Source organism: Stegodyphus dumicola, chromosome 2, assembly GCF_044657685.1.
Source record: "Stegodyphus dumicola isolate Sdum_Otavi_A_Nest chromosome 2, ASM4465768v1".
Classification (NCBI taxonomy): domain Eukaryota; kingdom Metazoa; phylum Arthropoda; class Arachnida; order Araneae; family Eresidae; genus Stegodyphus; species Stegodyphus dumicola.
This window is the reverse complement of record NC_140769.1, coordinates 30,423,044-30,443,178: the sequence shown is the minus strand read 5'-3', so window position 1 is coordinate 30,443,178 and position 20,135 is coordinate 30,423,044. Positions and strand designations below refer to the sequence as shown.

Here is a 20,135-nt window from a genome sequence, read left to right as displayed (position 1 = left end):
TAAAGAGAAAGCTAGGCTGGAAAACTAAAAATACAGTAACACGCGCATTTAACATAAATAGTAGCTATCTCGCAAATTATATTTACACTGGTGTGCAAAACTTAAGCAACAATGTAAATTTTAATCAGATAGCCATTAAATTGTATAAAAGCGGTTCTTGCGTTCAGTACAATGAACACGCAATTCAGTAGAAAGGTCATGCGTATGCAAATGTCAAGAAAAAAGTCACAGGCTACGTGAGCCTACGCAAAACGCGTACGGTCGGCCGGCTCAACTCGAGACTACCATAAAAAAAGGATGGAGACGCAATTAAAGACATTCACTGCAAGTACAAAGAGTTCTTTCGTGATATATTGGCTAGAAGAAATGATCCGGATGACTTCACACGTGGAAGAATGATCGAAACTCTGGAGTAGGGGCGAAGTATGACCAGTATAGCTGAAGAGTTCGGAATCATCAAAAGTGTCTTTTCGCGCGCTTGGAAACCCTTACAAAGCATAGGTACAGCTGTTAGAAAGGTTGGTGGTGGCCGCTCAAGGAAAACAACTGCAGTGGATGACCGATAAATTGTCCTGCAGGCGAAAAGAGCCCGAAACCAGTCACCAAACTCCATAGTTCAACAACTGTGTACAGCAACGGGGCGACAAGTGTCGCAGTTTACTGTGTGCAGACATCTTCAAAAAGGTGGCTAATTCGCCTGACGTCCTGAACGTTGCATCCCTTTGAAAGTTGGCCATCGACGTCACCGTTTACAGTGGTGCAAGAAACGCAAAAACTGGGCATCTCATCAATAGAGTCGTATCCTCCTTACGGATGAGAATCGTTTCAGTGCCACAAGCGATTCTCAACACAAATTGATTTGGAAAGAGGTAGGAATACGGTTTAATCTCAGTACCATCATGGAAAGAGACCGTTACGGTGTCCGGAAGATCTCGTCTGGAGAGGCATGATGCTGAACCGGCGGACAGAGCTCAACGTTTTCGACAGAAGTTCTGTAACCGGAGATCGCTATTATCAGGAGGTGATCCTTCCCCATGCGCGTCTGTTACGAGGTGTCATTGGAGCAGACTTCGTTTTTATGGATAACAATGCACGGCCACACCAGACTCCTGTTGTTCAGAAGCTACTGAAAAGTGAAGATATCACTCGAATGGATTGGCCAGCGTGCTTCCCTGATTTAAATCCCGTAGAACATGTGTTGGATGCTTTGGAAAGATGCCTTGTGGCACGATTAAATCCTCAGGGGAACACCCAGCAACTGAAACAGATGCTGATTGAGGAATGGGCCGTCTTACCTCAAGATCTGTTGGACAATCTGGTGCTGAGTATGGAGAGACTGTTCGAAGCAACCATTGCAGTAAGGGAAGGGCATATCTCATAGTAAGGAACATCTGCTTGTTGTTCTACCTCTTGTACATACAATCATGTATAACGATACTATGAGTTCAATAAAGCCTATTTTTGTTTGATTTCATACTGTATGCATTGTATTCATTTTTATCGCAATTATGGTTTTGTCATCGTTTAAATACAAAATGCTGTCTCTTAATTTTGAATTTCATGTCTCTCAGATGATTGCTCGTGAAAGAAAAAAAGAACACAAGTTGCTTAAAATTTGCACACTAGTGTAAATTGAATAAATGTAATTGACTACTGTATTAGCAGTATCAGTAATTCTACTCTTTTGCTTTCCAGAAATCCCAAGGAAACAGAACTTACCAGAACTTTCTGGTGACAGATTAAAAAGCTCTAAAAACCCGGAGAGAGACATCTCAGCTCAGTTGTTGTTTACTTAGCTGCTCTAATTTGTTTTCGGATTTGTTTTCTCTGCTCTTTGGATTGCGTTCTATTTAACGTTTTAGTAGTTTAAAATATAGCTACTGATTATATTGCGTAATATTGTGATATTGTACGAATATCTTTGAGAAAAAATCCAGCATTTTGTTATATTTCTTGTGTTAAGAATAAGTTTCATTTACATATTATCGGACTTGTGCATTCAATCTATTACGAACCCGTAATAGATTGCTTTTCATTTCCATATTAAAAAATTAATTGAGACAGGATATATATCTTTAATTTTTTTTTTTTTGTTCAAAATTTTAGACCTTATCTCTGAAGCAGAAAACTTAGTGATAAGCAATGTTAAAATTTACCATTAGCTTGGAAATTTAATTCTGTTTGTTATTTCTTAGGATTTTAATGTAAAGAGTTCCTTGTAACATCGTAGTATATGATCAATTTGTTTGTTTTAATACACAATATTTAGAAATATTTCTCTTTATTTTGCTTTTTATACATCGTGTCCATAAAAGTCCTTACTCGGCCTTATTTTTAAATGAAGCAGTTTTTCATATTTTGATATTTTCAAATTTAGAAATTAATTCTGAATAAAATGCGAAATCTATCTTTATACACGTATGCTTAGTTTTAAGAAAATGTTATATTTATTATAAAAAATAAAACATAAAAAGTTTGACTCTCGTATGACAAAAACTAAAGGAGATATTTAATTTTAAAATTTGCAATTTTTGATGTAATTTACAACTTACTTTGAAGGGTCAGTGAAAAAATAAATTAAAATAATTCGAGATTGATGTTTTCCTTAAAGCTATTAAGTGATGTTCTTTTATGATTTACTAGTATGTAATATTCTTTAATGTATAATTTTGTTATAACTGGTATTCCGGAGGAAATTTCACTCAGATAATTTAGAAGTTTTCATATCATTCAAAGCAATATTTTAAGGTTTATCGTGTTCAGCTGAAATGTGTTCAAAGCAATATTTTAAGGTTTATCAATGTGTTCAGCTTTTTAAAAGATGTTTTCTTCCTCAGAGGTAGTTTTTAATTTAAACGGATGTAAAAAGGAAAAATTTTGAAATTGCTGTTAGTCATATTTTCTTTTGGATGCTGGTACGGTAAGTTCAGTAGTTTGTTTCCAAAAACTAATTTGTTTTCCTTCTTGATATTTATTTTATAAAGATTTAAATAGTACATCAGATTTCATTTTAAAGTAGACCAAACTGTTAATATGGTAAATAATACACCAGCTTGATTCCATCGATAATCCTTCATTAAGTTTTATAGTGTAGTAGATCTGACCTATTGACAGTACTAGAGAACTGCTTGTAAATTAGTTATGCGTAATTAGTCGTCTGACCTAGAAACCTCAAACTATTCGATCTGTCAACACAACAAAGTAATTTATTCCGTTTCCGCTGGAGACACTGAGAGTAAAATTAAACTAGTTCTACTAAAATGATTGTTTCGAAAACTAAAGAATTTGTTAAAAATAATGTATATTAATTACTAAAACCTTATCATGAAATCAAACGATTCGTCTGTGATGGTAGCTAAAGCTAGGAAAGTAAGACTTTTTTCCCCAATGGCGGGCACTTTCGTATAACGGCATTGGCTACTCCTAAGGCCAGAAGTTGCTTATTTTAAGGGCACCTAATAGGCTGCCATCTTTGCTTTCTTTGAAGGGACAGACAATTTTAAATCCATGCCTTCTCCGGGATTCGAATCCGGACCCTTCGGTATCGCAGTCAGGCTCCCGTAACCACTATTCTGTCTGGGTGGCAGTAAGACATTTTCGACAGAGATAAACACGGAAATTTCTCTCATTAATACCCGACTATTTTCTTAGAAAAACCTCACTGCATAGTTTAAATACTTTATTCATATTTATTATTGTTATGTTAAAATCAAGTTTAATTTTTATTATCAATAGTATAGTTTTGGGAAGATATCTTAGAAAGTCCTTGAAATTATAGATTTCGAGTTACTGATCGCACACACGTAAAAACTGTTTTTCCTTTCATTTGAACTTGCACTGTTTTTTCCTAATATATTCAGAAATTTATGTGAACCTAAGTTTTTTCGAGCATATAAAGCTTTCATGCGGCTGAACTCTTTGGTAGAATTTATCACTCTGAGACTTGGCAACCCATGGGCGTATGTTCTCACTGAGTGAGAGATCTGGAGAACGTACTGCTTGCCATTCAAACACCCTCTATGTCGAGGAACATCAGGACGACATGCGGTAGTACATTATCTTGTTGAAAGATTGCGTCATGGAAGCCTCGAAACTAGGGCTCAGCCACGGCCTTCAACATGTTAGAAATGTAATGGCAGCTATATTGGTTATCGGCTATGCGTACAAGATGCAACCAGTAAGTGTACCCATATTAGAACGGAAGATAGGCCCAAATGACGATGGCAAATGTAAGCTGGTAACGTTCGTTTTCCTTGGTGCCTCCAGACATGGATACATCCATCATGATGTTGTACGCAGAACAGGAATTCATGTGAAAACACAAACGTGGTACCACTCCTGTGTCCAGTGTCTTCGTTCATCATACCACTACAAGTGTGCTTGCGTCTACAACGGAAAACCGCAAAAATGATCAGCGTGCATGGCGCTTCGTCGTACTGTCCGTGCGTACTGCTTGCATTTTCTTAACTCAGGGTATGAAACGGGGCTGTACAATCGCTCAATAAAGGCTTAAATCATAATAACTAATTAAGTAATATCAGATACTTTACTAATCTAATAACCTAAGCGGTCTCACTAACGCCCGAGTGCTTAACGACTACTGATAGTTTGTCGCGGAAACCAGTCCAGGCGAAGGAGCTGGCTGCATGACGTATTTTCCTTTGAAAAGGCTTCCATGAAGGCACTCCTTCTCTTAGGCAGATAGTCTCCATGTGCTTTGCCATATTTAAATAATCAAACAAGCTAATTTATGCGCGATTTCTTAACTAGAAAAACCAGAAACTCATCGAAGATTAGAGTAATGATTAAAATTCAGTTCTTAAGAAATCACAATTTCACTTTTAAAATGTATTTAATCTAAATTCTATATTTGCATAAAAATATATTTTGCTTTGAAAAAAGGTTCATTGAAGATAATTAGTCGCCCTTTCAAACGTAATAATAGTTTGTTTAGGAAATTTTTTATGCAGTAAAAGCCTCGAAATATCTATAGACATAAAAACATCTTCAAATTCATTTTTATTTGTTGCCTTCGTTACGCACAGAAAAGAAGATAAAAGTTTTATATTCTAGTAAATTTTTCTGCTGATAAAACATATATATAGTAGAAGACAGTATGCTTTATTTATCTTTTTCACGTACTCAGAAGTATTGAATAAGTGTACCATGTACAATTTAGAAATAAGCAAAATAAATTTTGTTGCATATAAAATGCAGTTCAGTGAAAATAGTAGACGAAAAAATGACAATTGTAAAAATTTACTCTTATGAAAAAAAAAGCTTTTTAAACTTTTAATTAATATTCTTTACAAATTAAAAAAATAGCTTTTCATGTATTATAACTCAATATCTATTAGGCATTATTAATAAAAATGAAAACACAGAATGTCACTCAAAAGTTTATTTGGAAATTTAAGTTTCAAAATAACTGTTGCAATTCATTGAAGATTATAAGAAAGTGCATATACCACATTTGGCGTTATTATCGCTTGTAACAAATATGCCAAATTTCAAAACGTGCCAATACATAAATTCAAGTATATTTTGAAAAAATTTGGATAAAACTCATGCTTAGAAATACATTTACTTTAAGATGATGGCAAAAATTTTATACGTTATGATTCAAAATGGTTTTTGAAAAATTTATTAAAATTATTTAAAAACACAAATTTGAAACATAATTCAAAAAAATGTGCGATTTTTTTTGAATTGAACTTAAGTTTCTAATTGCGAAACAAACAATCTGGTAAGTATTATAATAAAAGAAAAAGATGTTAATAAATATGTACCAAATTCGATTAACATTGTGGAGCTAAAATTTTGAGACTTGACTTTTGAAAAACTACATTACTACTGTCAGTTTGGCACAACTTGAGACGTAGAATAAGTTATATCTAAATCTCGTTTATATCCTAAGTCTAAAAGTAAATCGAATTTCTTCAATCGACACAAGACTCAGTGTACATGACGTAGCATTTCTGGGTTATTTAGATCAGCGATCTCTAAATAATTTTGAATGCGTATCTCTAACACGAAGATAATCTTAAGTTGCACCCAATGTAATATAATATAATATAGAAGATCATGCACTTGAAGTTATCGTCAGTTTACATCTTTTTTTGGACCCCTAAATATCACTTTGCTTACCCTCTGGGGTAAGCGTATTCCACTTTGGAGACCACTCGGATTACGGTGAAACACGAGAGGTCTTTCTGCCTACAATATATAATAATTTCATAATACGTTAAATATATTATATTATATTTATAATACGTATAATATATTATACGTTACATACGTCATAATGTATTTATAGTATATATATATTTTATAATACAAAGGAAAACAGAGTAAATAAAAATGCCAAAAATAAAAATTTAATATTTCCTGCTTTATAGCTGCAAAACTGAAGTAAATTAAACATAAAGCATCCAAAATTAAAATTAAATTGGAAACAAGACAAGGTAATTCCCTATTAACATTATTATTTATAGTATTATTAATTACTTTTGTTTTTATTTTTATTTCTATTATCAATTTACTTTTTTATTTTTCGGCTTTATTCTGTTGATAAACTCTTATATAAATTTTGCTTATGTTTAGTTGCAATGTAGACATTTTTCCACGGTTTGAGTTATTAATATTAATAGGAAATTGCCTTGTCTTGTTTCCAATTTAATATTATTTTTGGATGATTTATGTTTATTTTAATACATATATTATACGTTAAAAATAATACTTTTATTACGTTTTATTACGTTTATATAATAATTTTATTACGTTAAAGGAGCGTATATTAATAAAATGTTAACATCCAAAAGTACCAAAACTTTATTTACAGGTACATACTGCTTATAAATGCTGTTGGTAAGATATGCTGTATTTCAGTAAGGAGTGAAAAAAAAATTGCTGCATATACTTTTAAGTTTGTTAGTTCAGAAGATTAATACAGATGGTGAAGGACAGCGAGCTGTGAAATGAGCTGGGAATAACGAACATCATATATAGTATATATATATATTGTCCTTAGTATACTCAATATCATGACTCTTGACAAATGGAAAACCTACCTAAAATGCACACTTTTTCATAACTACATCAAGTTTCAAAATCAACTTTTTAAACAAGTCAGAGGATTGCCAATGGGCTTACATTCCAGCACCTCGATCTGTAATATCTTTTTATTTGTCAAAGAATTTAACTTCCAAAAAAATCTACAACCACAAGAGTTAAATTACTACAAACACACCTACAGATTTATTGATGACCTTATTACAATTAATAATTTTGGTAAAATTGAAAACTCCGACATTTATCCGAATTGTCTTAAACTTAATAAAACTAATAATTCACAAAATAGCATAGACTTTCTAGATCTTCAAATCATTAACTACAAAAAAATTTTACTTTTTGACAAAACAAGAAACTTCAATTTCAATACTAACAAATTAATAAATTGGAACTCCAACATATCCAAAAAAGTAATTAACAATACTATAATTAATCAAATACAACGAATTGAAACTATATGCACAGATACAATAGATTTACAACGCGAAATTTTGATCCTTATCAAAATTCTCAAAAATAATCTAATTCCCTTTCAATTTATCAACCATTGCCTTAAACCATTGCCTTAAAGAGCAGGCGTTAAATACTCACTCTAAATCATTTAACTGATAGGGATATGATAATTTATTCCTAAACCTGAGAAGGCGGTATAAGTTGGATGACTGTCAGTTGAAAGATTTGTATATAGTGTAATTACTCAATTGTATATATTGTAAAAAGTTAATTGTCTTCAGACATATACTGTTACTAAAAAAATGGGCCTATTTCCTGCCTTTAGACTGTCTACTAGCTCTTGGACAGCGAAAATGCCTTTTTCCTTTCTTAAATTCTTAATCATTGCGACACGACAATTAGCCAGAAATTAATTAATTTCCATTCACTAGTATTTTTAAAAAAAATCTTAACAGACGGTCTCTCTCAGATAAGAACTCCACAAAATACATCCCTCAAGAATTCCAAGTCCCACCCACTACCATAAATTTCTTCACCCAAGTCTTACCGACTGATATAATTCAAAGCCCCTACTGCCGCTAAGAATTTTCAGACACCCTACACTTCTGAGTCAGACACGAAGAGAACACATTGCCAACTCCCCCACTAGAAAGAATGTAAGTTACTTAATACCTTTCTGGCCTTTATATCTTCATGTACATTCACTGATCTTATTTATATTATTTTCTATTTTATTTTTATATTATTTTTATATTATTTTTATGTTCTCTTTGATTTGTTTTTACAAAGTTTGCATTATTTATCTTTTTTATAATCTTCTATGTTTATTTCAACTTTACTTTGATTTCGATTTCATAATGACAATTTCCAATGTTTAATTTCTACAAATAATATAGTACTCAAATACATAAAGATGATAGTGTCGGAGACGGTTACTCGAGTTTTACAGGATTTCTCTACAGTAATTGATTTTTACTCCAAATTGAATTGACTAAAATGCTTCATGAGAATAAGTTCTTTGAGTAACAACTATTCGCGGAAATATTTGGCCTGACTAGAATTGCCAGTTTGGCTTTAACTTATAACTCGAGTAAAGACGAAACACTTTCATATTTACGTATTTTTATCAATTATTGATCATTGAACGGGAGTTGGTTTGTTCCCCTTGAAAAGTCAACTAATTTCCGATCAATGACAATAATTACATGTTTTAATTTTTACTTTTACAATTGTAATATTATTCTTCGTGATGATTTAACTCCAGTCCCCGTTAAAACATTATTAACATTTTGCTTTCAAATTACTTCAAAACTACAAAATTACTTCAAATTACAAATTACTTCAAAATATAACTTACCAGTATGGATGCACACTTTTAAAATAATTCTACTTTAATTAAACTTAGGAGATAATATAATCAATTAATCAATACTGTTTAGGAAATAAATTATTATATATATATATATAATAGATTCAAACTCAGAAACAATGACCAGGAAATTAAACTGGTGCGAATACAGATTAAATCTTCATTTTTACTTCCTTGTACGAAGTAAAAAGGAAGTATTGTAATCGCGAAAAGTTTCAGGCAGCGTATTTCAACAAAAATATCCATTTTGACCGCTATCGAATGCAATTTAAGGATGTTTTTGCGTGATATCTGTACGTAAGGACAGAATAAAAGACTCGTTTCTTCCAAAAAAATTATAAAACTGCTTTAAAATAATTTCTGAAGAGAATTTTTCGTGGCGTCTGTACGAACGTATGTATGTACGTACGTACGTATATCGCATAACTCAAAAACGAGTAGCCTCAGAACGTTGAAATTTTGTATATAGGACTGCTATAACATGTAGATGTGCACCTCGTATTTTGGTTGCAATTGGCCGCACCAAATGTATATAAATATATTTATATATATATCCACTCTGTTACCCGGCTCAGTGATCTCAGTTTCTTTACTCTTATATATTGGTAAATTGTACATTTTCTTCTTTAAAAATGATTGAATTATGTTGTTCTTATCTTCCGTTTAAGGTTTCTATGCCTTCAGTAAATCTGTATGCAATAGTTTTAGAATTATCAACAATTTTAAAGCTGTTTAAGTGCCGCTAAGCCTGATAAATTTTTTGATGGCGGCCATTGCTTGTTTACATTTGAAACAGCAGACTAGTAGAGTTGTTGCCAATTTAGAGAAACTTAGCTTCGCAACAACAAAGATAACGCCTTCATTTATTATTGCGAATTAAATCCTTTCTGGAATTTTTTCGGGGAAATAAGTGTTTAAGATTTACTTCGTAATTTTTAATACATATATTTTGAGTTTTTACGTATTTTTGCCTTGTCGCGAAGTGAGAACTGAATTAATTGAATGAGAAATACTCAATCGTCAGTGAAAAACTGTTTCTTTTTTGTTTTGTTTGCTTAATTTCTAATTATACATCGTTCTAGCTTTATTATAGTATTTGAATAGAACATGTGGCAACGATTAGATACTTTTTTAAATGATATAAATTTTGTGCATTCTGAATTATAATATGAACGAAATATATTACTGTTAAGTGAATCTAGCACCAGAGTGTCGCTATGGTAAACAAATAGAGTGAATTTTAAAGAATGCATTTATTCTCTTGTGGTTTATGCGCTGTCGGCGAAGTAGATTTAATTCGATCCGATAAATGTAAATGAAATGAAAAACAAAATGCGTATAATTTAATATTCCGTACTAGGAAGTCATGCGGTGTACACATCAGATTTTTTATTTTAGCAAACATGTTGCGGCAAAAATCAAGTTGGCACATTAATTGTGCCTATTCCAAGAGATTTTATAATTTAGATAAATTTGCAATAAGAAAAGAAGAAGCAGACAGACTGCAGTCTAGCTAAGGCAAAGCGTAGAAAGAAAGTGTGTAATGTTCAGGTTGAAATCTTAAGTCAAACTGAGTTAGTTTTGGTTCTCAAAGGATTTTGATTGGATAGTTAATATTGCTCTAAAATTACTATTGGCTAGTTGAGTAGAATAGAGAAGGGAAATTTAACGTTTTACCGTTAGTTTAAATTATAATTTTGATCACATATTTTTTATCTTACGTATATATATAAATATATAATTACAATGCAATTTTTTAAAATCTAATATAATCATATCTAATACATTGGAACGGTTCATCGGCTAATTCTGGATATGGAAAAGGAAGGATTTTTTTGGTGGAAGAGAGATTTCAATTGATTTCAGTGTTCCTTTTCCTGACGAAGTAGCATTGAAGTTGATTGAATTCCTCTTCTGTTACGTTCTTTTCATTAAATTTCATTGATTTTTTAAATTAGGGTATTACTTGTTTACATTTTTTAGTTTTAACATTGATTAAATTCTTTTTTGCATTTATTGGATTTTATATGAATTTCAAATTTTGGTCTTTGAAAAAAAAAACTGGTTCTAAATTTCTTACTTTGTATATATAACAAATTGCCAACCCCCTCACACTGAGTCAGGTTTGTGCCAACGGTCAGTCACTTTTCATTGGCTCTTTCATCATGACGTTTCTGCCTAGTTGGTTGACTACTTTCTTATCTTTTCTGGAGACAATCATCCATTTGAGTTAAACATGGCTCATACAAGCAGATGTAACCGATCCAGGTTTTTTTTTTTACTTTTCTTTCCCTTGTATTAATTTTTAGTCATAGCAAGACCCATTAAATTCTTTTAATTTTCTTCTTCGCTTTTTATGAGCCCACCAGCGGCCGAGCGGTAAAGTCGCTGAACACTGGTAGTTCGGTCTGAGGTTCGAATCCCGCGAACGGGCTGGCTGCATGGGCGTTTTCGTGGTTTTCCCCATGTGTAACGTGTATACGAGCCAGTTTCCCTTAGAAAGTCCTCCACGAAGGCATCCCTCCCCTTAGGCAGATAGCCCTTGAGGCTTTGCCATAATCACACACACACTCTTCGCTTTTTATTTTAATTTTAATTTTTTGTTTTTTAACTTGTTCACAAAGTTTAAATTCTATAAGCTAGTAGGTCCTACCTAAAGATCTTGCATTTTTGACTAATAACAAATCGCTATTTATTTTATTTTATTTTGTACATTTGCCTAACCAGGCCAATATGTATAGTTTTTCCTTACACCATTAATGTGTTTTTCATTTGCATTTTCAAGCGGATGCGTCAGGAAATGAAATTGAAACTAAAGTTTTTTACTAAGTTTTTCAGTTAATATTCAAAAAGAGTTTCGTGTACAGTTTCAATTATCTGTTTCGACGAAACGCGATATGGAATTAGCTGGATTCGAAAATCATTATAAATTGCTCCTGAAGAGTCAGTAATGAGATTCGAATTGGGCTAATTTACCATTTACCGCCTTTTTGTTTTTGTAGTTTTGCTTAAATCTTATGTCATACTTTTATTCTATTGTTTAAAGTTTGCCTTACTTTGATTAACATATTACTTACAATTAGATCTGAATTTTATTTACAAATATTCTAGTAATAACATTGTTTATTTAGTGTTTACACCTTTCATTGCACTTTATTTTACTAATGTTAAAATTTTTTTCACCAGAACCGCAGTATCAAAGCAACGTTTTAGCGGAAGCATTAAGAATATTCTTTTTACCTTGTTTTCTAATATTTGCAGCTCAATGCGCAAAAGTTCTTGACCACAAAGGTCTTTTTTACTTTGTTATATATATATATAAACATGTCGGTAGCGTGATGCATCGTGATATGTAACGTACCGTATCAAAACTTAAGAAAGGAAAACCTAGGCTTTAGGCCTTTCTAAGTTAGTATAATTTACAAGAAAGTTCTCATGCTTTTCACTGGCAACAAGTAGTTGACAGCCTAAAGCATAAATACTAATAGTTTGTTTAGCTTTCTGCATAGTTTTTCTACATGTAAAATAATATGCTTCATAGCTAAAGACAGTAGTATTTTAATTCAGCTGCAGTAATTAATATTTGTATTTAAATTTATAGGAAATAACATTTGGATTCAAATGCTTGCTAATTAAAATTATTCTGAATAAAAAATGATTTACTAAGGAATAATTGCGTCTAAAGCGTGTTAAAAAAGTTAAAAAAATACAGTTTCTTGGTTTTGTTAAAAATATCAACAAACTCTGTAAGAAAGATATTACAGCTATAGATACGATAAATTGAAATGCTTGGAAAGTGTTTTGATAATTTTGTGGCTTTCGCGAAGAATTATCAGGAAGACGATAAAGAGAGATAGAGCAAATTCTGTCAATCTTTACTTTAGTATTAGAAGAAAGAACATAAGAATTCTTTCTTGCAACTGCAGTTAAACAAGAAAACGGATAACATTTGAATTTGAGAGTTTCCTTGCTTTCTGCGTGAGCAGTTTCAATTGCCTAGGGTACATTCAAAGTTGGTTCTAAAAGAGTGTTTTACCAAGATAAACTTTGCACTCTTGTAAAGTGGACTATGGAAGCTAAGGAATAAAATTCTGAACGGACGGTTTCATCGTAAAGCAGGTTAACTGAACTTCATGGATACACTTAGAGAAGACTTGAATTTTTGGGTGAGAGAAGGGCTTTTATTATTTCAGTAGAGAGGCAATACTTTCCTGTTGGACGACTTGTAAAATTTTTCTGAATGCTCAAGAACAGTGTATTCATATTTCGATGAGAAATATAACCTTTTATGGTTTCAGTACAATTCATCCAGAAAAATTTCTTTCTTTATTTATTTCTAAGAAGAACTTATAATTTATACGTCAAAAATATTCTTGAATAATTTTTAATGCTTAACGAGATTAAAAATATTTGATAATTAATTGCTAGATAATATTGTTTAGAAATCCAAGCAACCATTTGATCAAATGCAATCAAAATTTTAATTAGCAAGCATTTGAATCCAAATGTTATTGAATTTCTGAATTTGTGGATTAAATAACATTCATCTGAGTAATTTACATAAGAGTTCTATTGAAAATATTTGGAACTAAAAAATCTTAGTTTGCGTGTTTTTCTTTCAGAATATATATAGAAATAATGTCCTTATAATAAAAAATATCAAAGAGTCTTAAATTTGAAAAACAAAAGTGTTACCTTTAATGTAAATTTAATGTACATTGTTTCTTAAATATTGTAATAAGCTTTCTTTCTAATGTAAACAAACGAGGGAGGGAAAAGTTTATCTTTAGAGTACAGCTAAATCACTTTTTTCCAAATTGGAAGCAGTAAAAATCATTAGCGTGTAAGGTATATTTTAATTTTATAACACTTACTTTAATTTCGAAACCCTTTCATATAATTTCTTGTTTCCACTTACAACTCTCTACCAGAATAAGATTTTAGAATCGAGTTGAATGCAAATGAGTTAGAAGAAGTATTAAAGGAAGGTTCAACTAACTTTGATAAAGAATGCTAGGAGTCCTTAGTGGTGTGTGCTTGCCTTCTAGCTAAGTCACTCTTGAAGTTGTTATGCTCGACCGTATTATACGTGCCTAATAATATTCGCCGGCTAGTTCAATTTAAGGGCAAACTACGTTAGATAATTGTGTCTAGATTCGGCTAAGTCTCATTTAGTTAACTTTAGTTTAGTTCTTATTTCTTATTCTGAATTAAAGTCCGACTAGAGGCTTCCCTGTAAGCCCGAGAAGGGGCCGACTGTTATTCTTATATGAGTGAATAAAAGAATAATTTAACTCTTCTAGAGTCTACGCTTTAGTTGTCCTGAACTCAGCGAGAAGTAGCTGTTTCTCGACGTTTTATCACAAAGGGCTAGAAATCTTACAGAATACTATAAATAAATTTAAATAAAGTATTACAGCAAATATATGAGCATATATTTAAAATAATTTTGTTTCATTTCATCAAAATTCTCATATTTATTCAGAATGGTCCCGAAGGTCTTCGATAAATTTTAAAGTTCATCAAAAAACACAAATAAGACGGAAATACCACCTGGGTACACTAATTTAAAAGATAAAATATAATACAGGCATAAGGAACAAGATTGTTTGCAGTTTTAGAAAAATTTCATTTCCTCCACCCATTTCTTTAATGTCTCGGAATTCAGAGCCTAATTCTGCAAACGTCCAGTCTCTCTAGGATTTTTGCGACAAGTCTTGTTACAGATTGTCTATACAAGACGTTTGAAGTAACTCCAGAGGAAGAAATCAATGGCGGCAAGCCGGATGAATGTAGTTACCCTCTTTCCTAAAAAACTCTTTTTTCCATCCGTCAACATCAGTGCCTGAATTGATAATGACTTAAGCTGCCAAAGGCAATTTCAAAATAGCATTCTCCAGCACACATTAGGATGTTTTAGTCTTCATGATCCTTGGTAAAAATGGTTTGTTTTTGCGTTTCTGACTTACCCTTAGTTTACTTGAGACCTTTTGAATCTTCCTGTATAATACTGTAAGGCAGTGGTGCCCAACCTTTGGCGTATCGCGAGCACATTTCCAAAACATCAACATTTTGTTAAACAGATTTCCAATCTTATGTGATACATCTGCAATATTAATTTCGGCAAATGGTTTTGAGATGAATAATAATAATGGTTGAACTTTATGGAAATTAGAGAAGCGGAGTTCAAAATTAGTTTTCAGTGCATTTAGGTTTTCCGAGTATTTCTCTGTTTCAATTGCCTCGTGGTTATTAATATGGTTTGATAAATTCTGAAAATGGGTGAAAGTTTTTCCTTTCATCTGATTTATCCACAAATTTAACTTTATCTGAAAAGCAGTTACAGTCCCAGTCAATTGAAAAAGGTTTTTTTTTTTTTTCCTTTTCCCTGGAGATCTTCGTTTAGTTTAGCTGTTATATGCGTGAGAATATACAGATCGGATAACCAATCATTATCGTCCAAATCTTTATAACTTTCGTTTCTGGATTCCCAAAACTGCCTTATTGGCGAAAGAAGTTCTAGAAATCGTTGAAGTACTTTTTCCCTGCTGAGTCATCTAACATGGGAATGAAGCAGTAAGATTCCATGTTCGCTATCAAGTTCATCAGTCAGCAATAAATTATTTTATAAGTCTTGCAAGATATATCTTAAGACTATAAATGCTTACCATGTTTTAACAATTAAGAAATATAAATGAAGGGTTATTTTTAAATATTTTTTGTTAATAGTACCTAATCGGGCTGGCGAGCACATACAAAACGATCGGCGTGCGCAAGGTTGGGCATCGTTGCTGTAAGGTATATTTTATGGCAGTTATTTTAATTTAATACATCTTTCCTATCTTATATACTTTCAACTTGCAACTCCCTACCAGAATGAGCTTTTAGAATCGCATTGAATGCAAATGAGGAAGAGAATAGTGTTTAAGTCAAGTTCACCTGATTTCGACAGAGAGTGTTAGGATTCCTGAGTAGTGGGCGTTTGTCTTTGGGCTACGTCTCTCTAAGCTGGTGTTACGCTCGGCCGTATTATTATGTGTCTTTTGGTAGTTGGCCGGTTAATTTATGATTACGGGCCAACTACTTTAGAACTGTGTTAGCATCGACTAAATCTCTTAGTTAATCATTAGTTCTTATTTCTTTTGAATTTAAACGTATAAAAATAATAAAGGGTAATTAACCCTTCTTTAATTTTCGTTTTCTGTTCTTTGAACCAAGTGATTATTCGTTTAATAGTTCCCTTGGTTCCTCGACGTAAATTTTTTTTTTTTAATGTTTGTATTTTACAAACGTGGTGCGTTAAAAAAACAATGCATCTGATTTCATTAATCAAAATAAGCTTATTTCTCAAAGGAACTGCCTATCTATAGAGCAATTTCATTTGACGGAGTAATCTAAGCATAACAAAACATGTACCTTTCTTCCCTCAAACTCACTGCACAAATGAAATAAGCGGAAATGATACCTGAGCTTCTGGGTAATCTTTCATCGCTGCTAAGATGTCTTCTCTGGAAAGACTAAAGAGTTCTGAGTAGCCGACTGACCGCACGTCTGCAGTTCGCCTGAAATATAAAAAATTAGAGATCAAAATGAATACCAACAGACTTTATATAAATAGGCATAAAATAATTTTTAGCTAAAAGCGAAAGATTTCGTGGTAGTAGGTATTATGTAGCAAAACTAAATTGGTCAGTAGCCAAAAATGATCAATAAAAGAAGTATTATATAAACATCACTGAATTATATTCTGCACATTTTAAGTATGCAGTTAGGTTTCCTTTGCCAAGTTGCTTTTTTGAAATGAAAAGTAGTTCGTTGTAGAAATATGGGATACAGTTTTGTTAATTTATGTGATCTACTGGTTCTAAATTACAGTAAAATATTGTTTTTACATTAAATATTTATTCATTTGTGTTGAATTATAAATATGTAAATTTAAATAGCCATAAAATTGTTCTTTTGAAATATTTATAATTACCGTTATTGTTATTCCCATTTTCCTGCTTTTCTGAAAGTTCTTATTATTGCATTTTTCAAATTGGTTTTCAGAATTTTAATGAATTTGTTAGAGTTTTGTTGCATGAATATTGCATTTTTCAGATCCAAATATTATTCGTTAGGCTTTATAAATATTGGTTCAGGAAGATGCCATGTTAACCACTATTAATTTTGTTATATATAGAAATCATTCAAACATTTTCTGTTACGCATGTAGGTCGTTCGTACCTAAATCACAGCGGTATACAAGTTATAAGGTATTTCTCCCACTTTCCTAGTGAGCCTTCGTGGTGTAGTAGTCTGTATGTTCAGAGCGTAATTGAGAGGTTCGTGGTTCGATTCCCGGCGAAGGCGATTACTCATTTTTCATCTTGCCTGATTAAAAAAAGTACCTAATGTCTAGACAGTGGCTGTGTCGCCTAAAAACCCCGGTCGCTCTTTAAAAGGGGGGAGTAGCCTTCGTGGTGTAGTAATCTGTACGCTCAGGGCGTAATTTAGAGGTCCGCTGTTCGATTCCCGGCGAAGGTGACTACTCATTTTTCATCTTGCCTGCTTTAAAAAAAAAAAAAACACCATATGCCATGTCTGTACAAAGTTACATCACATTTACAAATGCGTTGCTTAATGCGTATTGGAAGTTAAATGATCAGGGTAAGGGTTAAGTTGGTTAAAAATAATCAGATTTTGATCAGGATAAACATTAAGTCAGTTAAATAAACAAATTCGGATCAGAATAAACATTAAAGAAATTATACGAATTTTTTATTCCTACAATATTCTTACAACTCAATTTATTCTTACAACTAGTGGTAACCTGGAATAGTACTTCCGTAAAAGTACAAAAATGGTAAGGAAAACTATCAAGAACTTTAGAATAAACGTTATGGAGCTCAGATAGAAAATCTCGGACAAAATGCTTTTTAATTGGCAAAAAGTATTTTTTATAGAAATAATCAACGAAGAAATGATCTATTAGCATGAAAATGCTTACATACTAATTGTAATTGTTCCTTTTACTGCAGTTGCATAATACAGTAGGTACGATGTACACTGAAAAAAAAAAAAAAAGACAGTTCCCTATATCTCTCGTTCTACTGGGACAAATGACGAAATTCAACTTGCGTTTTTCATGTCTCGAAAGCGCGACTTAGGATACGCATTAATTTCTATATAGCATTGTTCTAATATAGCTATTTTGACACGAAATCGGACTTTTTCTGAAATAACATATAATGTTTTTTCCATATTTCAATTCTACGACTCAAATTAAACCAAACTACCAAGTTCTGTAAAAATCGCACAAGTAGTTTTTAAAAATATTAGCTCTCAAGATTTTAGCTCCGCAATGTTAATTGAGTTTGGTATATATTTATTAATATCTGTTTCTTTTGCTAAACTTATTTATTCTTCCTTTCACATTTCGAAATTCAGTTTCATTCCAAATAATATTCACCCATTTATTTATTTATTTTTAAAATTTGTATTTTAAAATAATTTAAATAAATTTTCCAAAAACAAATTGAATTATATCTATAAAATCCTTACCGTCATCTTAAAGTAGACGTATTTCTAAGCATACCTGCAAAAAATTACAATTTTTTACTCAAAATTTCCGAAGATATACGTGAATTTATATATTGGCGCGTTTTGAAATTTGGCATATTTGTTGAAAGCGGTAAAACATCAAATGTGGTTTTTCCTCTCCGGCATAATGGAAGGGAAAGGAAAATTGGTTCCCATGTATTAAGAAGTTCGAGTGAATTATTCGTGGCGTAAATGGATAAAATTGTGCCAAGATAAATTTTTGAATTTCTCCGTAAATTTCACATCAAATTTTACAAAATTTGATATTTAGACATATTTTAAGTCGTTAAATCGAAATATGGAAAAAAAAGTTGGTATGTTATTTCAGAAAAGTCCGATTTTGTGTCAAAATATCTATGTTAGAACAATGCTATATATAAATCTAATATATAGCCTAAGTCACCCTTTCGAAACATGAAAAACGCAATTTGAATTTTGTCAATCGGCCCTGTAGAACGGGAGATATAGGAACGGTCCCTTTTTTTTGGGGGGGGGGCAGTGTACATTGATATTACTTAATCACTTACATTCTAAAATTTTTAGTGATTAAGGAAACTAAATAGTATATTTAAATTTAAAAATAGAATCTAAAAATAAGTTTAAAAACACTAAATTTCATTCTGAAGCTGAATAAAAGTGTTTCGTTTTTCTTAAAAGTGTGTTTATTGACCAATAATCATTAATTCAATAATATAGTTCATGAAAAGCAATTTCATGGTATATATGTATTATTCTATGAAGCATTTATTAACCTCAATTCTCATAAAATTTCTCTGATCCAAAAGAAAGAATTTTTCATAAAACTATAAAATTTTTAAATTTGAGTAATAAGAAATAAAAATCACAGGACACAGATTGAATTATTACTAGTATTTCTGTGTTGTAATTTGTTACATCACAGCAATCACACAATCTGTGTATGGAATTTATTATATTGCTGTGAAAGGCAAGTGATAATGACTGAAAGTTAAATAGAAAATATTTTTAAGAGCTTATTACAATTATTGGTTATGTTTGCTCAGTTTTTAAGATTTTGGTAATTATCGTATATATTAATAAGCTGTACAGAAAAGAAAGCATTTTCATGATATATAAATACTGAAATTGAATATAAATTTTAAAATTATGAAATGAGAAGAAAATATTTTATTCCTGTAAGTAATTTTCTTGCAAACGTTTTTTTTTTTTTTTTTTTTTTTGCAAACATTAAATTTTTTAAAAAACGTTTTAAAGTTCAAAAAGAAATCGTAAACATTTAAAATTAACAAATTCATAGAAAAACTGGAAAAGTCTGGAGAAGTATTTTTACGTAGATTATAATATTAGACAGATACAGCATCCAAAAGAAAGGAAAACTATGTAATTAAAAAAGAAAAAGTAAATAATAGTACGTTACCAGATTAATGAAGTGTTTATCTAAATTAAACTTAAATATGCTGCTTCGAATACTTAACAGAAATCTTTCAGAGCAACAAGTAAAAGCACCATTCCCCAGTAATTTTTCTTAACAAATATAAAGGAATAAATGCAGCTGTACTGTGTATGCATACCTGCACATATCTGCTCTTTTATATTTACTTAAAGTTTGGAGTTGTTTTTCATGATTTGAAAAGCTTTTTGGTAATTATTTCTAAATGTTTATTTATATTTTAATTTATTT

General features: G+C 31.4%; 1 protein-coding gene across 1 annotated transcript in view; it reads right to left on the bottom strand.

Moving 5' to 3' along the window:
• Window positions 1-20,135, bottom strand: part of LOC118194750 (uncharacterized) — a 631,198-nt gene that overhangs the window by 87,675 nt on the left and 523,388 nt on the right. Inside the window, exon 13 of the mRNA XM_085810543.1 lies at window positions 16,359-16,455. Within this exon, the coding sequence (XP_085666669.1) occupies window positions 16,359-16,455 (97 nt within the window). The remainder of the gene's footprint in view (window positions 1-16,358; window positions 16,456-20,135) is intronic.